This window comes from Anolis carolinensis, chromosome 5 (genome assembly GCF_035594765.1).
Source record: "Anolis carolinensis isolate JA03-04 chromosome 5, rAnoCar3.1.pri, whole genome shotgun sequence".
NCBI lineage: Eukaryota > Metazoa > Chordata > Lepidosauria > Squamata > Dactyloidae > Anolis > Anolis carolinensis.
In genome coordinates, this window is record NC_085845.1 from 186,723,829 (window position 1) to 186,738,109 (window position 14,281).

Here is a 14,281-nt window from a genome sequence, read left to right on the forward strand (position 1 = left end):
AGGACCAATGAGGATGCTTCTGAAGAAAGATTGGCAGGTTTAGTGGGTGAGGTAGAAAGGGGGGGAGGAAAGAATACGTCAGCGTTAAGTCTGGAGTGAAGCGGTAGAGCGGAGTTGGTGGGAGGGAGGGAGAGCGGGAGGAAGGAAAGGGGGAGGAGCTTCGAGCGCAGAGGAGCGTGCCTGGGGCGGGCTCGCGCCGAAAAAGGGGCGGGGCTCGGCCGGTCTCTCGCGCCGAAAGGGGGCGGGGCCTGGCTCGTCTCGCGCCGCCGCCGTTTCTGCCGCCGCCGCCGCCGCCGCCGCCGCTGGAGGGCCAGGCGCGAGCCACTCTTTCTGAGGTAAAAGGAGGAGCAAGGAAAGAAGGGAAGCCGCGCCCGCTTGGAGAGCTACAGCTGGCCGGGGGCAGGAGGTAGGCTGCAAGCTGGGCCTGTGTGTGGTTTTGAAGCTGAGGCGGGAGGAAGGGTCTTTGCGAGGGGAAAGAAGGGGGAGCGGGTCGGGCGGGGCCTTGCCTGGCCAGCTGGAGCTGGGCCCTCTCCTGCCCCAAGGCCTCTCTTTGCTGTATGAGAGCCCTCCACAGAGGCCTGGCCTCTCACAGGGCGGCCACATTCAGGGGAGAGCCCGCTGAGTATCGCCCCTCTCTTCTTTTTCTCATAATCAAGCTGCCTCTTCTCTTCCTCCTTTCTCTGCGCCCCACCCGGTTGCCAGGCATGGCTTCCTGGAATACATCTACCTGCCTCTTTTTCCTCACCCCCCCCCCCCCCCCGTGTTTTAACAAAAAGCCATTTTGCTTCAGATAGATTTTTCTGGAGCTCCGTCCTCCCTCCCCAAAGCCTACTCGTCGCCTTGGAAGACATGGAGGCACAATCCTATTGGAGGCACCATCCTGTTTCATTGGGGTTTGTTGGTTTTTATTTTTATTTTTAGTCTGATCATTGTCAATCCCGGGAATCCATGGGAGCTTTCCGTTTGCGGCTCACACAATCAGTTTGTGTGAGAATATGCCTTGCTTTTGATACATTAAAGCAGGTATGGGCAAACTTCGGCCCTCCAGGTGTTTTGGACTTCAACTCCCACAATTACTAACAGCTGGTAGGAATCAAGCAACATGGAATGCACTGCAGACTAATTCAAACAGAGAAGTCAGCAATAGCAGAGCACTTGATGAACCAACCTGGTCACAGCATATTATTTGAGAACATTGAATTGCTGGACCACTCTAACAACCACTATGTCAGGCTACACAGAGAAGCCATTGAAATCCACACACATCTGGGCAATTTTAACAGAAAGGAGGAAACAATGAAAAATAACAAAATCTGGCTACCAATATTTTAAAAACTCTTAACATCAGGACAGTAAATAAAGAACAACATTCAGAAGACGGGAAACAATCAAGGTCAGCTAATCACCTCCCAACAAAAGATTCCCCCAGACAGGAAGCAGCCAAGCTTTGAAGCTGCAAGACTATTCAGTGCTAATCAAGTTGATAAATTGCTACGTTCACACTTGCTTCAACCACAGACAAGAATTCATTCTCTCACCCTGGACATTCGACATTTGCTTAGTTTTCAATATACCTGACAACCTCTGAGGATGCCTGCCATAGATGCAGGCAAAATGTCAGGAGAGAATGCTTCTGGAACATGGCCATACAGCTCGGAAAGCTCACAGCAACTCAGCCACTAGGCTGTTAGGAATTGTGGAAGCTAAACTCCAAAACACTTGGAGGGCCCAAGCTTGCCCATGCCTGCATTAAAGGCATTAGTCTTTCAGTTTGTCTTATCGATGACAACCCTGTAGCAATCAGTCTTGCTGGTGTGCCTAGGAACATTTACGGATGAGATATTTGTAGGATAGTGGATAGGGTGAGGAAGAATGCCATGCATTAGTTTATCTTTCATAATTCCATTTTGTCCTTAATTCTGATTGGATTATGAAACCATGCCTTGTTCTGGTAATTCTTTCTAATGGAATGCAGTGGCCGTCATGATGTGAAACTAACTGAAATATTAATTTGCAGCCTTGGATTTTGACAGTCATCTTGGGTGACTTCTAGGATTTTGTTTTTTAATCTCAGAGCAGTAACCTGGGGGGAAATGCTATGGTGAGGCCTTGAACTTTTGCTAGCTAGAGTGCATAGTCCCCAGCTGGATGCACTGGGCTGTATCATGTTTTCAAAAATGTGGATTCCTAGTAGTAGAAAGATCTGATTTTCAACTGCATTCCCAACCCATAGTCAGTCAAAAATTGATCTTGCATTGTGGTTTCTAATAGTTTAGATGGAACTAAAATACTAAAATTAGCACAATTGTGTATTTAAAATAGTAATTTTATATCATGTTTTAATACCATCCCTTCCTATGTTGGTTTGCAACAGGTAGATTGTTTCATATACAGTATGATCTCTTTATCCACAGACTCAGTATTCATTGGTTTAAATGTTCTATCTCTCCAGTCTGATTCTGTGATTTCCTTTTGGCCCAGGTATAGTCACAATACATGGTTCATTATCCACAGTTTGAGTTGTCCACAGGAGTGATAGTTTTATTCCCTTCAAATACAAATATTATATTATACATAATAAAAACATGGTATCATACACAGTTGATAAAATTTGCTTTGTCCCTGTGCTTCTAAATTCCTTACATCCTACTTGGGAGAGCTTCTATTCCAGGACTCATTTACTGTTCCTTTAGCCACTCCTCTGATTCATTATGCTGTACCTATTCCTGAAAGTCATTCCTTGATTATGCCTTCCACTACCCTGATTGTATGATTCCCCATTAATTGTCTAGCACCACAGATCTGACTTGAAGATTTGAATTCTTCAAGTATGCTCTAAAGATGTTGGTCATGTAGCACATGTCTCTAATGTCAATATAGTTTTAGAAAATATATTTTAACTGTATTGTATGCATCTTAAACAGTTTTCCTGTTCTATTAATGAATTGGTAGTGTGCAGAAAACCTTTACAGTATTTCTAGCAAAAGAGTGATGAATGTTAAATTTAAAATACATCTATTAGTAGGAAATAATGTTAGAGCAGTTAGGGAAAAATGCTGAGCTTTATGTTTTAAAAAGTATTGTGCTTTTTTGTATTAGCAGCTGCTGTGCATGAACATTTTTAGTAAGAGTGGTGGTGCTTGTAGTCCATCACATCTGGGCACCAGGTTTGAGGAGTTTTATTTATGGAGTAGTAAAACCTGGAGTTGTGATGTTAGAACAGACAGTAGAACTGATGTCATTAGAATAAATGAAGTAAGGAATAGCTAGGTTAAGGGAATGGAATAGGAAGATTACAAAACAAAGGAATCCTGTATGTTTAGTAAAATGTAAAGTATTGTAATGTTATATCATGCGGACAATAAGCTACCCAGTAATTGCTTTACCAACATTATAAAGTGATTACTATCACTGAGTGGAATTCTTAAACTTGAGTGCCATATGTAAATCTTAACATTCTGTTTCCAGGTCAGATACTAGAAATCTAGGCAAATCTCATTCCTTTCAAGGAGTGCTGCTTGCTTCCACAATTCCCCATTTTTTCACGTGTGCTCTTTTTTCACCTCTGTTGTGTCTGAAATGGCTTGAGGGAGTCTTGTGGAAGAAAGCACCATTCTCTTAGTGTCTCTAGTTTCTAGTAATTTGGGATAAGGCTTCCTCAAAACTAGTTCAAATAGCATGATGGTGCAATGCAATGGAAAAGCTGCCTTGCCATTACATGTAAGATGCTCCTGTTTTCTGGTGAATGTTATTAGCAGTTAGCATTGCCAGTTTTTACACTGTTTACGGTGAGAAGAAGTAGTGTACCTTCAAGTCACTTTTGACATATGGCAACCTTAAGGCAAACCCATCATGGAGTTTTCTTGATAAGATTCGTTCAGAGCACTTTTGCTTTTGCCATCACTATCTTTTTTACTTGGTCACTACTTTAGTGGATGGTGAGAGTGCTGTGAATTTCTTTTTTTCTGGATTTCAGCACAGCATTTGATAAGGTTCCCCCATCATATTTTGATTAGCAACTAACAAAACAAGAACTAGAACATCAGATCAGTAATTACAGTATATATTCAAATATAAGCCGGGTCTTTCAGCCCTTTATTTGGGCTGAAAAAGCCTACTTCGGCTTATACTAGGGTCAAGCTGGGCAGCGGAGCCTGAAGGCGAGGCTCCGAAGCCGGCTGGCCGCTTCTCCTCCTCGGCCGACTGGCCATGGAGGAAGAGGAGGACGCAGATGAGAGGTGGGGCTGCGGAGCCCCCAAGCGAGTCTGTGCTGCCCCCGCTGCTGTGATTGCCTTTTCCTCCTAGGCCAGCTGGCATGGAGGAAGAGGCGGACGAGGGGTGGGATCAGCAGAGCCCCCAGGCAAGATTCTGCTGCTCACGCTGCTGGGATCGCCGCTTCTCCTCTTCTTCCATGGCCATGGAGGAGGACAAGTGGCGATGGCGTCGCCAGTGCCGCTTCTTCCTCCTAGGTCTAGTGGCCATGGATGAATAGGGGGAAGAGGATGAGTGCCACCGCAACGAGAAGAGGAAACTGGTAAGGTGCGCACAGCAGCGGCACCAGCTTCCGAGAGGCACGTGCACGGTGATAAGAGGAAGTTGGTGCCACTGGCGCATACACCCTTATCATTACCGGGGTTGCCAGGGTGACAGTGGCTCCTCCTTGGCTTCCTCCTGGCAAGAAGAGGGAGGCTGGATGGACATCTGTTGGGGTGCTTTGATTGTGCTTTTGCTACATGAAGGCAGAATGAAAGGGGTTGGACTAGATGGCCCATGCAGTCTCTTCCAACTTTTATTAATATTATTAAAGCTGGATGGCTATCTGTTGGGAGTGCTTTGATTGTGCTTTCCCTGCAAGAAGGCAGAATGAAGGGGGTTGGACTAGATGGCCTTTAGAGGTCCTTTCCAACTCTAGGATCCCTTCCAACTAGGTCCCTTCCAGCTCTACAATATGAGCCAACAGTGTGATGCTGCAGCTGAAAAGGTCAATGCCATTCTAGGCTGCATCAGTAGGAGATGCCTGAGAGAAGACAAAAGGGAACTGATATGACACTTTACCTTGGCTGGTTTTTTAATTGCTTTTAATGATAATTATGTATTGCAACTGTTTATCTTAACTTATTGTACAATGTTTAGTATTTTTGTTTGTTTAAAAATTTTTTTTGTTTATATAGGCATTGAATGCTTACCTATTATTATGCTGGAAGCTTCTCTGAGTCCCCATGGGGAGATAGGGTGGGGTACAAATAAATATTATTACTACTATTATTATTAAAGTTATTTTGGATACCATATTGTTTTTGTTGACCCTCATTTTCCATTTACAGAGCTAGAGCTAGTTTACTGTTTTTCTTTGAAATATGGTGAATATTCAAAAACATTTAACTTACTGATGACTCAATGTCATTTTATTGGTATCTTTTTTAAAAGATTTACCAGTAGTTGCTGCATTTCCCACCCATTGCTTATACTCGAATCAATAAGTCTTCATGGTTTTTTTGGTAAAATTAGGTGCCTCGGCTTATATTCGGGTCAGTTTATACTCGAGTATATACAGTAGTTGGAAAATTGAGTTGTCACCAGTGGCTGTTCTTCAGATTGGAAGATCTAAAGTGGGGTGCTGTAGGGCCAAGGCTCTCCAATATTTTTATCAGTGATTTAGATAATGGTGTGGAGGCATGAGTTTGCAGTCACTATAGAGTCGATGGAGCAGAAAGGTGCCTGAACCCATCATAATTTCAGACTCCTGTTTCAGAAAGTAGCTTAATTTATTTTATACAGCCAGTCCAACATCCAACTTACAAATGACTCATAGTTAAGAATGGGGGTGAGACAACAGGAAGTGAGGGAAATCTACCTCATGGAAGGGAGATTCACTCTTGAGAGAGTTATCATGGGAAAAGGTGTCTCCACTAAAGCTTTATCACCAATCCTTGTTTTCACAACAAGCCAAATATTTCAAAATTTAATTATCACAGGAACAGAAAGGGAGGCAAAATCTTCTGAATAGGGGCACAGACAGCAAAACACCACAAGGTGGTTAACCCTTCCCTATGCTATCCAAAGCTATATATTTGGCTGGAGTTACACTTAAAAAATGTTCCTGTTCCGACTTACACACAAATTCAGAACAACCTACAGAACCTAACTTGTTTCTAACTTGGGACTGCCTGTATGTCTCTTAGTAAGATGTTAGCATTTTGATAATCAACATTTAGATTTTTCAGTTTGCTCATCTTTCATTAAACATTTTGGTTTTTTAGCATTTGTCACATATATTCGACTTTTATATTAAAATTGTATTAGGGTAGCAACAAAACAAAATGGCAGAATTGTGCTGCCTCATCATATCTAGCATATTTGCTCATCATAATAATGGCATAATTTCTTATTTTGTTACTTTTTGTCAGAAGGATTGCCATAAGCATTGGTGTGCCTTATCCTAATTGTGGATTAAGGCCTCATAAGCCTGAACTGCAACTCTGAACAGCCTTAGCCAATATGGCCATTGTGAAGGAACGATGGGATTATTGCATAAATTTCCACCCTTGACTAAATGTTTGTGTAATAAGCCTTGTAATTATATTGTTCATATTGTTTTTTGCTAGGAATTCATACCTTCCATACATTGATAGTTGGCATTATTTTTGCTGTGTTAGTGTGTTACATTTTTGTTTGCATATTGCTTTGCAATGGGTATTTTTTTAGGCATATTCATCCATTACGCAACACAATTTGACTTCTCCACCCAAAGCAATCCATTTTTTAACTAGTGAGTAAGAACCAAGAATACCCCTGGAAAGATTGAAGTGACAGCACTACTTTGAACATGAATTGGCTGATTGTGTTCAAGCACAAGTTGATAGTAGTATAATTAAACTAGTACTTTTGTACATATCCTGAGAATAAATACATACAGTATGTGCCTGTTCCATGGAGTCAGGAAAATTGTTGTCCAGGTTCATGTTATTGTTAGTGCAGGATGGTACAGTTTCAGACATTTTGTTGAAAGCAAATGTGGACTTAGCTGCAATCAGGAAGCCTCTAAAATATTTGAATGAATGTTGACAAGCCTAGTTATATTATGTGAGACATGCCACCTTGAGAAGATACTGAAATATCTTCAAAATACTGAAATATTTCTAGCTTTTCTCAGATATTGTTCTAGCAATCTGTACAAGAGCCCTATTAATGTACACGTATACTAGGACTATGCTCTAGGAGCCACCTATTGAATTTCTAGCATATAACTTTGAACTAGAGATTTTCATGCTTTGTTATTTTCTATTCTAACAATATTTCAGTGGAAGGCCCCAGGGGTCATGCATTCCAACCCCCTTGTGCCATGCAGGAAAAGCACAATCAAAGCACTGAACCTCACTCAATTAGTCAACTATCGGCCAGTTTCCAATCTTCCCTACTTGGGCAAAGTCATGGAACATGTGGTTGCCTCACAACTCCAGGGATTCATGGTAAACACTGATTTTCTAGATCCAGCACAGTCTGGCTTCAGGCCAGGGCATGGAACCAAAACAACCTTGGGCGCCTTACTAGATGATTACCCCGAGAACTGGACAGGGGGAGTATATCCCTGTTAGTTCTAGTGGACCTCTCAGCCTCTTCAATACCATTGTCCACAGTATCCTTCAGAGACGCCTCGCAGGAATGGGGCTCGGAGCTACTGTTCTACAGTGGCTCCAGTCCTTGGAGGGTTGGTCCGATAAGGTGTTGCTGGGGACACCTGCTCAGCCCCGCAGCCATTGTCTTGTGGGGTCCCTCAGGGCTCAGTACTGTCCCCAATGTTGTTTAACATCTATATAAAGCCATTGGGAGAGATCACCAGGAGTTTTGGATTATGGTGTCATTTGTATGCAGATGATTTCCAACTCTGTCACTTCTTTCCACCTGTCACTGAGGAGGCTGTGCAGGTCCTGTGCAGGCTGTGCTTGGCAACTGTGTTGGCCTGGATGAGGGCGAACAAATTGAAATTGAATCCAGACAAGACAGAGGTCCTCCTGGAGATGGAGAAGTCACTGCCATGCATGCTTGGAATGGGAAGGAGGGGGAGGAAGGGAAGCCTTCAGTATGCTTAGCTCATCACACTTTAAAAACCACAGCTGTATGGCATTGGTAAAGTCTTCATAATTTGAGCCCAGAACATATTATGGAGCTGGAGTAGTTGGATTGCATAAAACAAGACTGTAGGTCATCTATGTAGGCTTAATGGGCAAATGATAAGATCCTAGTTCCTGTTGTGACTCAGCTGGATCCTCAGGTTGATGAGGATTCTGGGAGTCAGGTTCAAGATCACTCTGATGAGGATTATGGGATTCAGGTTCAGAATCCAGTTCTAAATGACTCTGTTGTTGATGAGGATGAGCAGTGTGTGAATGTTCATTTTCCCACAGCTAGGAATGTTGTTATTAAAAGTGAAAATAGCCAGGTGCAAGATTCAGACTCAGAACAGGATGGTTCTCAGACTGATACCACTAAGCAAACTGCTTGCACTAACAAGCTGTTTGACCTTGATAGCAATGATGAGATCGGAGCTTTGGGTCGTGCTGACCGTCTGGAATTCCCAGTTAGACGAAGTGCAAGAATAGCTAATAAGCGAGAGGTCAGAAGTCAGAGAAACGCTTTCATGCTTTGTTATTAAAGCCAAGGGTTTGGAGGCAGATCTTCGTCAAAGCAACTCTTGCCAACCAAGTATCAAGATCTCTTGTTCTCTTGGATTACCTTGCCGTCTGTGTCTTGGGACTTTGCTGTTTATAATAATAATAATAATATAATAACTTTATTTTTATACCCCGCCCCATCTCCCCGAAGGGACTCGGGGCGGCTTACATGGGGCCTTGCCCGATAAAACAATCAAATATCACAACACAGCAATAAAACAGTTATCCAATAAAAACATCAATTACAGTAAAAACAGTCGTTAAAATCAACATAAAACATACAATATTAACACTGGAGACTAATTCATAGAACCCAGGCAAAGTGCAACATGGGCCGAAATGGGGAAGGTAATTTCACAGTTGAAATGGACAACGTGCAATATAGCATTGGCAACACCTCGAGAATGGGGTTATTATAAAATGGGCAGATAGATCAGTCCGACACCAAATTAAGTATCAAAGGCCTTTTGAAAGAGCCAGGTTTTTAAGCTCCTACGGAAGGAGAGGAGGGTAGGGGCCTGCCTGATCTCTCTAGGGAGCGAGTTCCAAAGCCGGGGGGCCACGACGGAGAAGGCCCTCTCTCTCGTCCCCACCAACCGCGACTGCGAGGGTGGTGGGAGCGAGAGAAGAGCCTCCCCCGGCGAGCGAAGAGAATGTGCGGGTTCGTAGAGGGAGATGCGGTCTCTAAGGTAGGTGGGTCCCAAACCGTTTATGGCTTTGTAGGTGATAACCTGCACCTTGAATTGGGCCCGGAAAGTAAATGGCAGCCAGTGAAGCTCCTTAAACAGAGGCGTTGAACGCGCCCTGTAATTCGCTCCAGTTAGAAGCCTGGCTGCCGAACGCTGTACTAGTTGTAATTTCCGGGCCGTCTTCAAAGGCAGCCCCACGTAGAGCGCATTGCAATAGTCCAGTCTAGAGGTAACTAAGGCATGGACCACCATGGTCAGATCAGACTTCTCGAGGTATGGTCGCAGCTGGCGCACAAGTTTTAATTGTGCAAAGGCCCTCTGGGCCACGGCCGACACCTGAGCCTCAAGCGTCAGCCCCGAGTCCAGGAGGACCCCCAAGCTGCAGACCTGCGTCTTCAGGGGGAGTGCGACCCCATCAAGCACAGGTTGCCACCCAATACCCCGATCAGACGTACGACTGACCTGGAGGACCTCTGTCTTGTCGGGATTAAGTCTCAGTTTGCCTTGTTATTCATATTATGGGACCTTATGTACTCTGGTGATTTCCTGCATTGTTTTGGATGGATGTATTTTGCAATAATCTCTTGGGACTATTTACAGCTAATTCTTTGGAACTGTATTTTGCCTTTTAAGAACTTTTTCCTTTTATATTTTCTAATAAACTAAAAAGACTACGTTCTGTGTGCAGTCCGGTGTATTTAGCAAGGTGAAGCTATCTTGAGGTGCGACAGTTCCTAGTATTTTCTAGTCTAGAAAAAACATCTCTATAAATAAGAACTGAACTGTGGAAATAACCCAAAAATGTGAGCTGTTGAGAAAATTAATTAATTGTCTTTGTTATTGTTACAGGTGACGATGAGAAGCAAGGAGCAATGACTTTAGAAGTTAATGCTTGGATCTACTCTTAATAGGGATTGGTCTCAAGCTGTATGGTACTCTAGTCAAGAAACATTACAAGAACTCTTCTGTGCTTAGTTATTTTCTATCGCAAATTCAATCATGTATGGAAGTGCTCGATCAGTTGGCAAACTTGAGCCAAGCAGCCAAAGTCCTGGGCGTTCACCACGACTGCCAAGATCACCACGGTTGGGTCATCGTCGAACCAATAGCACAGGAGGCAGCTCTGGAAGTAGTACTGGGGGTGGCAGTGGCAAAACACTTTCAATGGAAAATATTCAATCCTTAAATGCTGCCTATGCCACTTCAGGTCCTATGTATCTAAGTGACCATGAGAACGTTGGTTCAGACACACCTAAAAGCACGATGACCCTTGGTCGATCTGGGGGGCGTCTGCCTTATGGTGTTAGGATGACTGCTATGGGCAGTAGTCCCAACATTGCTAGTAGTGGGGTTGCCAGTGATACTATTGCATTTGGGGAGCATCATCTTCCTCCTGTGAGCATGGCATCCACAGTACCTCATTCACTGCGCCAGGCAAGGGACAATACTATAATGGACCTGCAGACACAGTTGAAGGAAGTATTGCGGGAAAATGATCTACTACGAAAGGATGTAGAGGTGAAAGAAAGCAAACTTAGTTCTTCCATGAACAGTATCAAGACCTTCTGGAGTCCAGAGCTGAAGAAGGAACGAGCTCTGAGAAAAGATGAAGCATCTAAAATAACTATTTGGAAAGAACAGTATCGAGTTGTGCAGGAAGAAAACCAGGTGAGTAACCTAAAGACTTCAGCAGAATGGGTACATGAGTGTGTGTGTGTGTGTGTGTGTGTGTGTATATACACACTAGCTGTGCCCGGCCACGCGTTGCTGTGGCATTGTCTGGTGGTGTTGGTGAGGTAGTGGTGGTATTGAATGTCTGTTGTATGGTTGTCTTTATGTTTAGTATGCACACTGAAGTGGATTATATGGCAGTGTGGAGTCAAGATAATCCAGTTCAAAGCAGATAATATAAGATTCTAAATGGGTTATATAGCAGTGTGGAAGGGCCTTGAGTCTACACTGCCATATAATCCAGTTAAAATCTGATAATCTGTGGAAGAGGCCTAAGTGAGGCTTAACTGTGCCTGTCCCCTGGGCTGAGTAGGTTGCTAGGAGACCAAGTGGGTGGAGCTTAGCCTTCAAACTGGCAGCAATTGGATAAAAACTATTATTCCTCTCCCTGTAATTAGGACTTTATTTTTCTTTTCTTTTTGTTGTATCAACCTAGAGCCGTGAATGATGGGTTGTGTTGTCAAATTTTGAGGTTGGGGGGCATGTAGTTTTGTTGTTTTGTCCGCTGCCCTGATGCCATCACTCTTTTATATGTATAGACTAGCTGTGCCCGGCCACGCGTTGCTGTGGCGAAGTCTGGTGGTATGGGAAATAAAGTATTGAGGAATTGGTGGTAGTTAAGGTCAAGGGTAAAGGTTTTCCCCAGACATTAAGTCCAGTCGTGTCTTACTCTGGAGGTTGGTGCTCATTTCCATTTCTAAGCCGAAGAGCCGGCGTTGTCCGTAGACTCCTCCAAGGTCATGTGGGATGACTACATGGAGCGGTGTTACCTTCCCGCCGGAGCACTTACATTTGCATGTTTTCGAACTTCTGGGTTGGCAGAAGCTGGGGCTAACAGTGGGGGCTCTCTCCGCTCCCCCAATTCAAACCTGTGGCCTTTCGGTCCAGAAGTTCAGCAGCTCAGCGCTTTAACACGCTGCGCCATCAGGGGATATTATTTCCTAAAGGCTGTGAATATACAATATTTCTGATTGGTTTTTGTTTGTTTGTTGGAGGCAAGTATGAATGCTGCAGTTAGGAAAAATGATTAGGGTGTAATGGCCTTGCAGCTTTAAAGCCTGGCTGTTTCCTCCCCGAGTGAATTTTTTGTTGGGAGGTGTTAGCTGGCCCTGATTGTTTTCTGTCTGGAATTCCCTTGTTTTCAGAGTGGTGTTGTTTGCGATATTTTATGTGCTTCTACTGTCTGTGGCCCTGAGAAAACAGGATTTGCCAGACTTTGATGATGGGAATACTTTGTTGGGAGGTGTTAGCTGGCCCTGATTGTTTCCTGTGTGGAATTCCCCTGTTTATTTACTGTCCTGGTTTTAGAGATTATATTGTTCTGCATTATTCTATCCCAGTAATTATTTCATATTAAAGAAGAATCTCACTTATCCAACATTCGCTTATACAATGTTTTGGATTATCCAACGCAGTCTGCCTTTTCATAATCAATGTTTTTGTAGTCAGTGTTTTAAATTCATTGTGATATTTTAGTGGTAAATTTGTAAATACAGTACAGTAGAGTCTCACTTATCCAACATAAACGGGCCGGCAGAACGTTGGATAAGCGAATATGTTGGATAATGAGGAATTAAGGATAACCCTATTAAACATCAAATTAAGTTATGATTTTACAAATTAAGCACCAAAACATCATGTTAGACAACAAATTTGTCAGAAAAAGTAGTTCAGTACACAGTAATGCTATATAGTAATTACTGTATTTATGAATTTAGCACCAAAATATCACGATATATTGAAAGCATTGACTACAAAAATGCGTTGGATAATCCAGAATGTTGGATAAGCGAGTGTTGGATAAGTGAGACTCTACTGTAAATACTACATAGCATTACTGCGCACGGAACTACTTTTTCTGTCAAATTTGTTGTATAATATGATGTTTTGGTGCTTAATTTGTATAACGATTACCTAATTTGATGTTTAATTGGCTTTTCCTGAATCCCTTCTTATTATCCAACATATTCAGTTATCCTGCCGGCCTGTTTACGTTGGATAAGTGAGACTCTACTGTATATTTCTAATCTTATATTATCTGCTCAGAACTGGATTATATGAGGCTCCTTCTTCACAGCTGTATAAAATGCAGACTGAAGTGGATTATATGGCAGTGTGGAGTCAAGATAATCCAGTGCAAAGCAGATAATATAAGATTATAAATGGGTTATATAGCAAATTTCGAGGTTGGGGGGCCTGTAGTTTTGTTGTTTTGTCCGCTGCCCTGATGCCATCACTCTTTTATATGTATAGATGTATGCGAGAAAGAGACTGAGAAAATGTGGTCTAGAGATACATTTGCTTCAATGCTAACCAATTTGGAGATTTACAAGCTTCTACCTTTGTTGGATAAATTGATTTTTTTGTGGATAATTGATTATAAAAAGTTCCACATTGAATTTTAGGCAAATTATTCTATTGATTTAACTTAGTTCATCCACTCCCAGTTATTTTAATCTCACTATATCATTTGAGAAGAAATGTTCCTGGGTCAACTGTTGTCTTTTGCATTTTGCTAAAGAAATTTATTTATCTATTTACAGTATTTGTATTCCGCCCTTCTCACCCCGAAGGGGACTCAGGGCGGATCACATTACACATATAAGGCAAACATTCAATGCCTTAACATAGAACAAAGACAAGACAAACACGGGGCTCCGAGCTGGCCTCGAAATCATGACTTGGTCAGAGTGATTTGTTGCAGTTGGTTGCTCAACAGCCTGTGCCACAGCCCGGCCCATTGTTCAGGAGAATGATAAACATCCACTTAAATCCAAATCCCACTTAGTGTAAAAATATTCTCAGACCTTCTGAGATTAAATATTTATTACGTGTAAGGAAGCTAACTCAAGAATAGCTATGTTGAACATGCATCAAATGACAAAAGTCCAGAAAACAGCAATACCCTTACCATCCTCTGTTTCTTTGATGGTAGTAGAGTTGAATTTAGTTAGCTGTATTCTATTGTCTTTGTACATAGTCCCCATATGGCCAAAAAAGGAAAGTGATCTCTGCCTGCATAGATATCCCTTAAGATCTTTTTAAACTCACAACAGAAATAACATTTTAGTGTAGGCCTGTGAGTCTACCATTGTCACATTTCTTCTCCTTTATGATCTTTTACACCTTTTTCTGATGAAGAAGTGATGTTATGTTTACTATGTGACAGTGCTGTCAGCTAAGAAAGCT

At 42.7% G+C, this 14,281-nt stretch overlaps 1 protein-coding gene across 18 annotated transcripts in view; it reads left to right on the forward strand.

Moving 5' to 3' along the window:
* Positions 1-189: 189 nt before the first annotated feature.
* The window catches only part of erc1 (ELKS/RAB6-interacting/CAST family member 1), a 233,005-nt gene continuing 218,913 nt past the window's right edge, over positions 190-14,281 (forward strand). For 2 of the 18 annotated variants that reach the window (XM_062981131.1, XM_062981141.1), the window contains exons 1-2: positions 190-406; positions 10,211-11,029. In XM_062981131.1, coding sequence (XP_062837201.1) covers positions 10,361-11,029 — 669 coding nt within the window. In that variant the 5' untranslated portion in view covers positions 190-406; positions 10,211-10,360. The remainder of the gene's footprint in view (positions 407-10,210; positions 11,030-14,281) is intronic. The other 16 variants (XM_062981140.1, XM_062981143.1, XM_062981144.1 and 13 more) reach the window with 13 other exon arrangements.